Source organism: Molothrus ater, chromosome 3, assembly GCF_012460135.2.
Source record: "Molothrus ater isolate BHLD 08-10-18 breed brown headed cowbird chromosome 3, BPBGC_Mater_1.1, whole genome shotgun sequence".
NCBI lineage: Eukaryota > Metazoa > Chordata > Aves > Passeriformes > Icteridae > Molothrus > Molothrus ater.
The window spans coordinates 61,587,395-61,601,882 of NC_050480.2; the positions used below are offsets into that span (position 1 = coordinate 61,587,395).

Sequence of the window (14,488 nt, forward strand, 5' to 3'; positions counted from 1 at the left end):
TAAAAGAGAGAGAAATTTATTTTTAATAAGAATATCAAGAACTTCATTTACACAAATTAAGTTGTCAATATCTTCCATTTTAAATAAATTCACATTTATGCACAAAACCACGTAAAATAAGCTAGAAAATTGTCACAAGAATACTAGAAAAACAATTAGATTTGCTTTCATGCTAAAAATCACACTAAAGAGGCATGTGATATAAATGTCCAAAGTTAGCCTATGTCCAGTAGAACATTACAAAAGGACTTTCAACTTTGTAAAAACTAACAAAAGCCACACAAGAAAAAAACAAAAATCACTTAAAGCCACATTTTCTCACAAAATTTTAAGCAGTCTGTAATGTCAAACTCACTAACACTGATTTGAAGCTTTGGCGTATGCTCAAAAAACACATCCATTCTCAAAGTAGCCAGGCTCTTTTCCATCCTGTTTACTGATAATCTCGTGCCCACCTCAGTGTGTGGTGAACTGAGCAACGCACCGTGCGGACTGACATGTGCTCACTACACAGCAAGATAGTGTCACAAATGTGCTGCTCTTTCTTTAGAAAACATGTTAAAAGAATGCAGCTCAGAAAACATGCTGAATCAAAGCTGAGAGACGTCTGGCTCTTGGTGATTGAGCAGGGATAATGTGGTTGGTGGAATTAACATCCTCGAGCAAAGCACAGCAAAATTTGACACCAAAAGTGAAGTTCTTATTCATCCTGTGCATTGTCAGGTGACAGGGTCTACGCTAGCAGCTCTGAATGCATGGGCTCTCTAACCTATGGCATGTCTGAAGCCAAATGTTTGGTTTGTATTCTTTCACTTAAGGCTGTATCTTGACAGAGGCTCATAAACATATTTTCCCTTGGTTTTGAGGGGAAGATACAGAGGCAGAAATATGAGAGGTTTCCTCCCTCCACTTGATTTTCTAATTAAGTTCACTGCCAAGCCTTACTAAACCAAAGAGAGCAAGCAGTGGTGCACATTTTGAAACTGAAACCTTTCCAGCCAAAATGACGATCTGAAATCAGCAGCTGTGATAGGTTGTTTCTGTATGAATAACCAGGTGTCTCTTCCTGCCCTCCTTAACTCTGCTGCCCGACGGGTGTAGGGCAAAGCCAGACTGTACCACTGAAGGAGAAACAGCTTTTTGTGACAGTAAGTTATTTTAATTCTGTTAGGAAATAGATGATGTACAGACACTCCTGAGCAAAGGGCACCTGGTATGGATGGTAGACAGCTGGTGTATGGGCTACTGCTGGCAGCTGAATGCTTTGCACAGCTCTAGGTCCATCTGTCTGATGTGGCACTGAGAGGGAAGCCAGAAACCAAGAGACAGAAAAAAAAGGTAAACCAAAATAAATAAGAAACAGAGACTGCGAGATTGTTAGAGGGAAGTTACATGTAACTGAAAACTATTTAGTCACTTAACACAGAATTTAGTGCATTACAGCCAATCACTTGTGTGTGGTTTTGATGATGTACAAAGTACCTGGTGCTAAAATGGCCCATTGAAAATAGAAATAGGGAGAGGAAACATTTCTCCAACACAAGGCCAGGATGGCAATTTTCCAAAGCTGACAAAACCTTGTTGCACAAGTTGTGTGGTGAGGGAGAGCTGAAAATCATTGTCTGGGCAAGTCTCTGAAGAGAGGCATGTGGGGCTCAGGAGGGCCTGCTGTTTAACACTGAAGCTCTTCTTCACTTTCAGGGAGCCGGGTGCCAGCAAGGGAGCTCTGAGCACTAGCATGGGCTGTAGAGCTGAGAACTTCTTCAAAACTGCCTCCCGTGTGGCTTGTCCCACCAACCTTGGTCTGAAATAAGGCAAACAGAGAACAGCAAGATCCTCTGCCCACACTGAAGCAAATCCCATTTTCCAATCCACCCCATGGCCAAGGACAGCAGGGAACTCTTCAGGCAGAGAATGCGTAGGGATGGTTCCTTAGAACAACAGCTATAAAACCAGTCAAATAAAGCAACTTTACTCCAGAATTTCTAAACTAGGCTGCCATCATAAAATTTGACAGTGGCATGTCTCATATGCTTAAAGGAGTCAGTCCCTAAGTAGATCCCAGGCAGGACCTTAGACCCTAGCAGTAAACCCAATGGGGTTGTTTACCTGAGTAGCTCACACTGGTTTCATTGCTTTTTTTTCCAATTCTATGCAGGCTGGAAAAGAGATGGATACTAAAATGTACTGGTTCATTTGCTGAGTGGCCCACATGCCAGCTATAGCAACACAGCTGCTCACAAAATTCATAAACCACTGGGATTTTGGACAGCAGAAGGAATGTGGTAACCAAAGGACCTAAATCCCTTCAGGCACTTGTAGCTGCCTAGAACTGGAATATAAAACTGCCAGTGGCATTTTCATGGGAGAAGGCAGAGAAGTGTTACCAAAATACATCAATCAAACGTATCCAATGTGCTTGCACATCTACTTCCAGAATGCTTCAGGTCACTGAATTTGTAATAAGTATTAAAAATAAAAATCAGTAAGACTAAATCTTTGAAAAAGAAGTTCTCTAACAAAGATAGAGCTGTATCTAAAGATTTGGAAATGATCAAGACTAAGCGATGAAGAGACAAAGCTGTTGTGACTAGGTTGTCTTGGTAAGAGAACATTCTTTTATGGCTTTGCTTGCTGATATGCCTGCTCCAAGATGATTCAAGCCAGAAAATAGGGCAAAACCTTTTACTCCATCCTAGAATTGCAACAGAACTCAAAGACAAGCTGACATTTTTCAACCTCTCAGCCACTGAATGCTTAGGAAGATTATTTTAATTAAATGAACCTTGTGTTCTAAGTTTCCAAAGGGTTAATCCTACGTAATCCTGTTTCTTTAGCTAGCACAGCAGCTTACCTAGCTTGGAATTCCAATAAAACATTTAATTCATCAGAGTTCAGATTTTCAGAAAAGTTGAGAAGAATGAGACACCCTTGTCCTGTTTGATTTCCAGGGGAAAATCAACTAGTATACTCTCCCAAGAAAGCTACAGTCCAAAGTCCAGACTCCAAGAGAAAATAAAATCTAATTTGAAATTTGACTTCTAAGTGTTATGAAGCCTGAACATCAGTTTTGGCGAACTGCAGAACACTGTAGGATCACTGAAGCTTTGTAGCTGATACAGGGGTTGGAAAGATTATAAGACTACTGCTGTTCTTTTTTCAGGGCCTCTCTGGGTCGTTCTCTACTTTTTGAGACCACAACAAAACCCTAGAATTGAAGGGTAATTCCATGATTTCTCCCCCATCCCCTGGTCTTCCTAATCTTGCAAGCCTTGGAACAGAGGTAGGGAAAAGGAGAAGCAATGCTGAAATATTCCCATTTGTCTGCAGTCTACCCTGGTGGCACCCTAGATACACGATTCCAGCTTCCCTTCCCCATTCACATAAGGAAAAGAGAAGAGAAGAGAAGAGAAGAGAAGAGAAGAGAAGAGAAGAGAAGAGAAGAGAAGAGAAGAGAAGAGAAGAGAAGAGAAGAGAAGAGAAGAGAAGAGAAGAGAAGAGAAGAGAAGATTTTGAGAAAACGTCAGTGAGTTTGTCAATAAAGATAGACAAGGTTTCATGAGATATGGAGGATTATTTCAGACTCAGAACTTACTGTATTTTCCTGCTTAATTACAGATTTCTTAAAGGATGATCTAAGAGCACTCCGAACTCAACAGGCTGAGCTGGCATGACAAATACTCTCCTCTAGAACACCTGTGCTTAGTCAACAAAATAAGATCAGGCTTCTCAGTGATCAAGCAGATCACTGTGAGTGGAAATGGTCTTCAGAGCTGTGCAGTTTGAATTACCTTTTTCTATTTCTGAATGACACATTGAGATGACTGGGAACAGACACTCCTTACCACCACTATTTTTGGCATTTCCGAGACCACTTGCTTACTTTAGCAGGCATCAGAAATAATTTCTTAGCAACAAAGCAAAGGAAAACAATTTCTTTGCATATTGCCTTCATTTTCCATTAGTGCTCAATGACATTTCTTGATGGAACAACAAACTAAATCAGTCTTCTGTACAAATGATAAGGACAACTAAGCTGTCACGCTTTAACACACACGGGCATGCAAACTCTGCCCCTAGCCTTTACCTTAAGGCTTGTGACAGTGGTTTCAACCTTCTCCTCAAACGATTTGAAAGTTGGAGAGTTCCTAGGAGAAAAAAAGTTGAAGGGAGGAAAAAGAGTCAGTTGCCAACATCATGGGATAATTCCACAATTTGATCAGTTCTTGCCAGCCAACACTGTCAGCACAGAATGAAGGCTGGCTGGCAGCACAAGGCTATGAACACTCACTTGTGCTCTGTCAGTCAAATCCAATTATGGTAATCGGATGAGTACTTTTTAGCTACAAATTTTCAAAAGTAGAACCTGCATAGTAATTGAAACCAAATTATAACTGGCCTGCCTACTCTATGATACATTTGTCATGTTCTCAGAAGAACAACCAGACAATGCTGCCTGTAATGCTGCTTTTCTATGGCTTTATCCATCTGTATTGTTGCTGTAAAGAAATAAACATTCTTTTCAGCTGATGAGCAAGTTCATAATGTACATTATTAAAAAGATGCCAAGTTTAATGTCCTAAGGTTGGGAAGAAGGACATTAGAACCACATGGGAAGTGGGTCCCAAATGTCTTTGAGGAATCCTGCCCCGCCCCCCCCTTCCCTGTGATTTTGTTACTGCTGTTTTCAAAGACAAAGACTTTAGAGAGACTGTGCTCCTAAGGTGCCTCCCTGGCTAAGCTAAGCTTTTCTTTGTGTTCACCCAACACACTGGAGACTTGGACAAGTCTACAGTGGGTGAAGGGGACCTTCTTCTGGTTCTCTGCTCCTTGCTTGGCACCTGAGAGCTCATTTAAAGCATACATTGTGTTTCATTATTAGTGAATACTCTGAAGCTCAGGCACTGTTGTCCAGCACAGTTCCTCATTCTGCAAATACATTTATATCATATCCCCCATCAGGCTGAGTTAAAATGACCCCAATTTAAGGGAAGGGCAAACAGAAGCCAGTTGAAAAAATAATGCAAATTTAGTTTCTGTTATTTAGATGACAGATTTTTTCATAGGAAAAGAAGGGTCAAAAGGAGAGAGAAACTGAGTTTTATAACTAATATTTGATCCATAGGTCACATTGGTGAATGCTGCCTTAAACTACCCACCTGCTGAAGTTGAATGAATTAGCATCCATCATTTAGTTGTGAATTTGTTTGTCATGCATGCTTGGCACAGAGTGGGGACAGTCATGTATTTAAAGGCCAAGGGAGTAAAAAGAAAGCTGGATACTAATTTTATTGAAAACAGTCAGAGCTTTACTTGAACAGACGTCAATATTTGGCTGCAGTGAAGTAAAGCTTGATTATAGCCATTAAAATATGAAAGCACTCATGTAAAATCCCTCCATAGGAGCATGATCCAAAGCCTGCTGGAGTGGAAAGCATCTCTGACGTTAATGGGCTTTGGATGATGTTCTAGAGACAGCAAAACAACTGAATTTCATATTCAGTAATACAAACCTGATAACAATCAGCTACCCAAATACATCTCAGAACTGCTTCATTTACTCAAAGGCTTGTAGAAAAGATTAAGCAGTTAATACAATTAAAATGAAAAAAAAAACAAACCAAAAAACCAAAAAACCCACAGCTAGCCTGTCCTGCAGCACTTATCTACATGAATAACCTTAATTGATTGAAGTGAGACTTCTCATCCAACTAAAAACTGCAGGATCAGGATCAAAGCATGCAAATCCCCCCTCATTACTCTGTTGAACATCACCATAGCAAATAGAATGTGGGTAGCACATTACCTCATTGCAGGCATGCTTATGGAATGGCGAATAGAATAGCTGTGGGATGAAAGCAAAACATAAGAAAAAAAAAGCTGTAAAATCTGATTTCCAACATGATTATAATGTATTTTTTAACTTAGCTTTAAATGTACATATACATATAGTCAAGAGAGCTGGTATTCTTCCTCTTCTGATGGCAAGGGCTTGTCCAACTCTCAGCACTAAAGATCTTACTGCCACATTCTCATGTCAACTGACCAGCAGTGGGGCTCAAAAGAATGATGCAGAACAGCTCCTGGCAAAATCCATTTAAATGGTGCAGGCCCTGGCTATCTACAGAGACACAGGAAAGGGTACAGAGAGCCACCTCCATGTCCCTGCAGTGACAGAGGACGAGCTCTGTGTTGGGCAGGACGGATACACCCTAGGTTTGTGCACATCAGTGGAGCTGGTTCGCTGACTCCCAATCTCAAAAGGCACAACTGCTTACCTAAACAAGAGGTTTCTTCAGCCAGAGAGGCAGCACTCTCACATATCTGCACCTCTCCAGGACATTTCACTTCCTCCTTCACTCCTCAACTTTACCAAAGGTACGGAGCTATTTTCCACAGCTCTCATCCAGCTCTCTTTGTGACACTTCCCTCCTCAGACTTCCCAGCAGCAGGAGTATTGGAAAGTTGTAAGCAGAACATGGGACCTCTGCATTACTCTAAGATCCCCAAATCATGCTGCACAGCTTTAGACCTCCAGATGCCACCCACGCTGACTGCTTGACTTACATGAGCCAAATTCTCCCATTTCAGACACCAACTCTGTTTTCACAGCATCACCTGTTCCCTGCTGCTGGGAAGCATCATGCCTGACCGAAAATAAGAATCTTTATTTGAAGCTTAAGAACTTTCCATAAGCACATTTAGATCTGAGCACTTCAGGTAAAGTGTGTGATGCAAGAGTGTGTCTTTTTCCAAAAATCCCTGCATTGCTACTTTCAGTGTTGACTGACAGCTGCAGCCTGGTCTGACTGAGAACAGGGAGAGCTTTACTGTAAGCATCACCAACACTTGGTTGCAAGTAAAGCATGATTATAGCATAAAAAATGAAAGCTCTCATACAAACAGCACACGTGTTTGTTATAAACTACACAAAATCAGAGCAGCACTGAGTCTATTATACAGAATTGTTTTTCCAGATTACAATCTTAAAGCTTTTCTAAAGATTAAAGATTTTCAGAAATGGGGGTGGGGAAAGGAGGGAAGAGCTATTTGGCAAGCAGGTGGAATAGTGAGATCTAATACAAACTGTTTGCTGTTGTATATATTTTAAGGCTTCTGCTAAGATCAGATAGACAAGAACTGACAGCAGACAATGCTAATGTTTCATGTTCAAATTTTCACATAATTTTTAAGACTTATGAAAGATTAGCCCAAACATTTCACAAGTGCAGCAAATCTTTAACAGTCCTCATTAAATTAAGCAAGCATCCTTGCCATTTTAGTTTTGCAACCCACAACAAATAGGCAAAAATAAAGTTTGGAAGTATTTCAGCATAGACTGCTCATCTTTTAATAGCAAAACATTCCAAATATAAAGGTTTAAACCAGAAGATTAAATTCACAAAGCTAAGAGATGGCACATGACAATCAAAATATTAAATGCTTATTTTTTGAGTTCATATTTTAATTTCTCTAAAGAGGTAAGAATGCAAGTTATAGAGACAGTGCCACATCTTATTTTAGTACAAGCCTAAAATATTAAGCTTTTTTTAAAGACATGCATGACTGTGATCGTGATCATTGCAGAGAACAGGGATCCTTCATGACAGAGGAATCTGTCATTTATTACATTTTAGTTTCATGTCAGAGTTAGTTTAGAAGGTCAATCTATGCTGTACTTTGAAGTTTACTCAGTGAATTAGAGTCCTTGTTAGGATAACTTAGCTGAATGGAAAAAATACTCTTGAGCTTTTCAGTGCACTGAAGATACTACAAGGCCAGAGGGAGTGGCAAGGCCTTCAGGGCTGTTCAGCCTCTCCTCAGAGTGAAATGACACAAAGCCAGACTGCTTATAGAATCTTTAAGAACACATAAAATTGTTTTCTAACAATTTTTTTTAATCACATATTCAAGTGCTTTACAGAATCAATAAACTCTAATTATAAAGAACTCCTTTATCATCTTCAGAACTTGGAAATTTCCCCAAGACTCAAGACTTTTAAAGAATCATGACCAAGATATTTTTGCTCTCTTGAAGATGAGGTAATTAAATACTTCATATAATCTTTACAAAACTCAGCTGAACAGAACTTTTTACTGTTTGTTGCTCATGTTCAAGCCTCTGACAGAAAGAATATGGTTAAGAGAATGGGATTATATATAAGTAGGTTTTCTCAAGACCAAAGTCTTTTGAATGTGTCCATTATTTGAATTTAAAACTAATCTACTCAAGGCAAACACTTAGTCCAATCCTTCTCTTGTTACACTCACCGTGCTGCAAAAATGGGGCATAACAGTTTAAGTAGCATATAAAGAAGCTGAAAGGAAAGAGGTTACTGCATTACAGCCCATAAAACAAATCTTGTCAAATACACAGGCAGTATTCAAGGAGAGTAATGTGTCTTACCCAATTGAATGCGATCTGGGGTGGATGCACAAGGAAAGAAAAGCAAGAGTTAAAAGTATTAGGAAAAGGTAACAAAAATAGACATACACATCTGTAGCATGTCAAACTGCCCAAGGAGAAAAATAAAATAATTTACATTCAAATTTTGATGCTGGAATTCACAGTAGAATGTGGATCAGTTCAGATCCCCCCAAAGAAAAACTTTTCATACAGTCCTTCGCTATGCAGCATACCTATTCTGTATGCATTGAAAAACAGAAGTTTTATCTTTAAAAACTAAATTTGGTGTTCTCTTTATTAGAACAGATTTAAACAATGCTGTTTTCTCTTCTCATAGCCTCCTTTAATATCAATAAAGAGAAAGTATAGGTGAACTGAAATTGTACAGGTACATAAGAGCAAATGATGTTTTTCCCCCTCTGAATCCCTTAATCATCTCTCAGTTTAAAAAGGGTATGTAAAAAATAAGGAGTTTTTAATTCCTAAAATAACATTTTCTAAAATACTTGTTCTTTGTTGAAAATAATACTTGAAACACTTTGACACTGTGTTCCACCTCACAGGAAACTTAATTAAGACGGAAATGGGAGAGACACACTGAGATACAATATTCAAAGGATGTCATTAATGTTCCAAAGTTGAGAAATGATGAGGCAGACAGGCCTCTCCTTCATCTGTGCTACTGATGTAGTCTTTAATTACAGACCACTTCAAGGGAACACCTGCCTCATGCAGTGAGCCAGAGAGGTGGTGCACACTTAATGAACATCTCTTCAAATACTTATTTTTCACATCCTTTCTCAGTGTGTAGTGTGATGCATTATTTACTGTGCAGTGTTCATACTTTGCTCCAAAGAAAAGCATTGATTTCTTCAGGTTTATTTACAAGGTTATACACATCATTGTGTATAATGCTGCTTCTCAAACAGTCAAGGGTTTGTCTTCACAACACATTTCTGCTCAGACCCGTTTAAGTAATACTGTTGCCCTCCTTCTACTACCTGCTGGCTCCCAGTACAGAGCCGCCCCCTTCTCCATGCCAGTACAGATACTTGCACAGACATATGATAATGAAATCTCTGTTACAGCAGACCTATAAAAACCAGCATAAATTAAGGGACAAATGTCCATGCAAGTGAGAGAAAACAACTTCCTCATCCATCAGCAAAAGAAACGCTTACGAAATAATTTTCTGAAGCAAGGAAGTATTGCTATTTCCTTTATAGGGGTACCAAAAGACAGAAAGTTTGAGAATGGTAGTTGCAGGCATGACAGCTACAGCATTTGAAGGAATTCACATCTGACAGCAATTTTAAGTGCCCAGAACATCCTTACATCACAGAAATTCTAAAAGGCTGTGCAAAAACTCCATCACCACAACAAACAACAACAACAAAAACCCCCAAAAGGCGCAACAAAAAAGGCACAACCAAAGTCAGCTCCCGAAGTGGTAAAGCAGAATAATCATACCTGAACCATCGCCAAAAGATTTTGGCCCCACCTGCTTCTAAAAACTTTAAATGACAGAGATTTCACAGCCTTCAGAAATAACTTCTGTTCAGCTGCACTTGTGAACCACAAGGCTAGACTTGCTAGCCCTTCTCTGCCAGAGCTGCATGGTCAGTGTTCCCCATCTCTGCTTTTGAACTTTTTCCCCATTTGGCAATAAAGCATGTTACACTTTCCTACACTGAATTTTATTTTATCATTTAAAATAATGTGGATTTCTAATCCTGGTGCCTAAAGTGCTTGCATACCCTGCCACTGCAATCATTTGGGAATTCTAAGCAATGCCATCCTGGCACTTTCATCTAACCCAGCAATGAAAATGCTGATGAGTAACAGACTCAGGACAGATGCCTGCAAAATCCTACATTATGGTCAGCTACTGCGACCTATTCTTTGGATACAATTTTCAATTCCCTATGCTCTCTTCCTGCTAAAGCAGTAACACCTAAGCTGTATTTCTCTACTTCTGCAAGAAAAATACAGACAGGCTTATCAAAGTCAAGCTCTATCACATCTCCTACCTTCCATCTATCCTCTATGACAGGTGCTGTCAGTTCAAGTTAATTGTTCTTGACAAACCCTTTTATGTTTTTGCTATCATGCTATCTTCTAGATGCTTAGAAAATAACAGGTTAATGCATTCCTCCAGTATCTGCTTTGTAGTTCCCAGAATCCCCCTTGCATCTCCGGAGAGGCATTAATTTTGCCTTCCTCCACCCCTCTGGTGCCTCCTGTTCTCGGGGCACATTCAACTGCCACAGTCATGCCCCCAGGCTGTCCCTCCCTGCAGCCTTTTGTGTCTTTCCATCTGTGCCTTCCAACTCCTGGCAGGAATGAGGCGTTATATTACCTTCATTCATCTTGAGAGCTGGCTCATCCCAGGCACTGAATTTGAAAGGGGTCTGTGTGATCATGTAATTAAAGAAAACGTACCAGGCAGCTGAATGAAGGAGCTATACAAAATGTAACTGCTGACATCCTAATTTGCATGCATGCCTTTGTTAGCCTAATCTTTAAATACCTTTACTTGAGTAGCAGCAATGTATGTGGTAGTGTGCATATAGTAGTGTAGTGCACATAGTTTACTTTTTCTTTCTTTCCTCTTTTTTTTTTTTTTAAAGCAACCCAAAACCCAGAAAATCTCTCACTTGGTATCACAACTTGTTTTTAAAAAGGTCATCAGCAGAGATGAGACATAGATTCATACAGACAACTGCAGAGTAGTCCAGCAGTATAGCATAAAAATATTCAAACTTTAGCAGAAAGCAAAGGAGAAAAGGATAAAGACCCTAACTCTATCAGATCTGTGCTCTTCTTAGCAAGAGCCATGTTAAAATGTCAGTGCAATCTCTAATACTGAGAGATCTGAGCCTCTGATCAATGCCCTGTGAGTGACCTGGGACTACCCCCTTTCTCTTAACTTTCCATACCAGATAAATATTAAAAGAGACAATGTGAGCTGGAGATGAGGAGCAAAAAAAAAAAAAAAAATCTTGATGGCGTATAATTAATCACAAGGCCTATTAATGAAGAATCTATTATCTTAGCTATAATTGCTAGTGTCTATTTTGTATCCTAAAGCAGAGGTATCTGTACACTGGTTTTATATGCATTTCTTGTATTCCTAGAAACACAATATTAAATAGGATGCATTATGACTGTAAAGATCCCTTACAAGCTTATTAATACAAAATTCAGAAAATGTAAAACGCTAGCGATTATTCATGCACAAAATGAATTAGAGAGTAGTGACACTGGGAAGATGGGGTGGGGATGAAAGAGAAGCACAGCAGCTGCAGGAAAAGCACTTGGTCCCCAAAGGGTGGCATCTGTACTTTCAGATACACAGAATTTTGTCATTTTTCTTACAGATTTTATCTTCTTGAACGCTAACATAACAAAATAGCACATTTGGGGGAGTCTATCTGGCCTGTTTTTATATTATATTTTAGTAATATTTTTAGAGATAAAACAAAATGAAAATTAAGATCCAATAACTTCAGAACAGAAATATGTTTTTCATGTAGTGCTCTGTACAGTTGATGTAGCAGGTAACATAGAAAACAGAATTTTGTTTCATAAAGAAGGCAGGTTTCAGTATTTAGTCAGTCTGTCTACAGACCCTTTCAAAATCACCATCACCAGGAAGTAAGGCTGCTGAACATACTGGGAATTATGATGACATCTGGATTTTAGAAATCAGTTTCAAATGTCTGCTGTGAATGAAAGCAAAACAGGGATTTGCATCTGGATGTCATTGGTGACTATCAGCCTTAATGCCTAACCAAGAGAATTAAGCTAGAGTCTGATGTTTGTTTAAAATGACAGGATGGGAGGGGGTGGTGATAATCCATACACTAGATCACTGAAATAAAATTATTTGGATTAGCAAAAAAAAGCAAACCAACAATGACACAGAAAATTCCTGCCTCTTAACAGTTTTGTGTCCAAACACAAGTGAGATTGGAAAGGGAGAGGGGAGATTTTTAATAATCAGGTTATTTAAGTGATAAGGTTTGTAATATGACCCCACACAGAACTACACCTGGCCAAGCTGAGCCAAGAATTTAGGCCAGCTTTGTTGCTAAGGGAAGCATACTGACCATCACTCCAGATTTAGGATGTGCAGCAGATGCAGAAGGTTCAAGTCATGCCACTCTCTCTATAACTATGGGAACCTGGCTAGACCACTTGCTGCTTCATCATCAAGCATCAAGAAACCTCTCCCAGCTGAGAACTTAACTGAAAACAGCAAGCATCCACAAAAAAGGAGTGTTGGAAGTTCATATTTTCCTGAAAAATTCACAACCAAGGTTCAAGGTAATAATTTAAATCAAAGAAAGCTACTAGAAATCCTCTTTTTGATTAATCAAAATGCTTCTGGACTCAGCATCTGCTTTGAGCTGAAGAGCTAATGGGATAAACACCTCCCATCTGCCATGTCAGAAGCATGACTGCCATGGGCAGGGGGGCTGATACTGCTAGGTAAGACAAAGGCATTTGGTAACAGTGATTAATTAAGGGAAATATTAAAGGCTGAACATGCTGTATTTCAGTGAAGACATTTCTGCCTTTGCAGTTAATCTCACACCATGTGCAAGGCACAAGTAATAGGAGCTGAGAAATTCTCAACTGCTAAATCATCCTTCCCTCTATAATCGAGAGCCAAGGTATACTCACACACAAACTCTTTGGTCACTGCTGCAGGATCTAAAGCATGGAAGCAGCAACAGGACCTGTTTGCTGAGCTGTGGGCTTGTCTTTTTTGCAAGAGGAAGTGTTAAGAAGACATAAACTGAAACAGGGAATATGTTGGTGCCACATGCCTCACACACATCTTATACATTTCTCAAAAATACAGAATACAACTATAAATGCAGGGAAGGCAGAAAGAATTAACAAAGGCAACAAAAAAGCCTGGGAAAGTGACTAATCCAACTGGAGCCTGGAAAGAGGGAACTGAAGTGAAATACAATAAACCCACAAGAAATAATGAGTGAAATGAAGGTCAGAAGAAGAACTCACTCACTGTTTCTCATAATGGAAGAGCCAGAAGGCACCAAAGGAAAAGACCAGGGAGACTCCAAAAAGGGAATGAATGAACAAACAAATAAACCACAGACTTTACCACATAAATTTCTATTCCTCTGGGGAGACGTGATGTTTTATGAATTTCAAAAGCTCATATAAGTTAAAATAAATTCTAAGTAATAGTAAATTTATGAAGAAAAACCTTCATTTAAAGAAGAAACTTTTAAATGAATCCTTTAAATTTATGTTTTAGAAAGTTTTCAGCTCTTAGATTTCTGAACACTGAAAAAAATACACTAAGAAAATATAATTGCATGCCTGCTTATTCTTCTAGCATTTGATAGGCATATACTACTCATGAATGTTTAACTGTATCAAGTAAAAATTTCTCAGTTATGTTCATACATAACTAAGTTATGTATTAAGGTTGTAAGTCATTCACTACATTTCCATTTTGAACTGCAATGTGGAAAAAGACACTGTAAAGCAGATAATACAGTAATGAAGATTTTCCTTTTTTAGTTTCACCTAGAAAAACATTAGTACTTTAGAGAATTAATTAATTCTCTAATTAATTAAGCTGTATGTAAAAGGTAGGTAGGTGTTAAGGTGTTAAATCTGTAAAGATTTAAGATCCAGAATAAAAATAAAAAGGGGAAAAAAAGGTTTTATTGCCATGAACTAAGCTTCAGTCATTTGCAGCACACACAGATCTTAGGATATGGTTACCTCATACATTACAAAATAAGAAAAAAGTGAGTACATACCAATGGGATAATATGCACTATTAATAAATGAGACCCTAATTACACAATTGTAGAGCTATCCATGTCCACTTATCTTATAACAAAAAAATCAACTCCTTCAATCACTCAGGAAGTTCTGTAATTCTACTGCCTAATGAAAATTAGAATGCTGGTTTACAGTATACAATTTTTGCTCTCATACTGAGGAACTTTAAAGCCAACACTTTAAAAGATACATCAACATATAAAGCCTGACACTGAAGTTGCCTTTAAGTGGCAGTTCTATTGACCTGAA

At 38.8% G+C, this 14,488-nt stretch overlaps 1 protein-coding gene across 3 annotated transcripts in view; it reads right to left on the reverse strand.

Moving 5' to 3' along the window:
* Window positions 1–14,488, reverse strand: part of TPD52L1 (TPD52 like 1) — a 50,526-nt gene continuing 36,038 nt past the window's right edge. For 2 of the 3 annotated variants that reach the window (XM_036404565.1, XM_036404567.2), the window contains 4 exons: window positions 8,408–8,422; window positions 5,807–5,845; window positions 4,088–4,148; window positions 1–1,804 (listed from right to left, as the gene is read on the reverse strand). In XM_036404565.1, the coding sequence (XP_036260458.1) occupies window positions 1,673–1,804; window positions 4,088–4,148; window positions 5,807–5,845; window positions 8,408–8,422 (247 nt within the window). In that variant the 3' untranslated portion in view covers window positions 1–1,672. The remainder of the gene's footprint in view (window positions 1,805–4,087; window positions 4,149–5,806; window positions 5,846–8,407; window positions 8,423–14,488) is intronic. The other variant, XM_036404566.1, reaches the window with a different exon arrangement.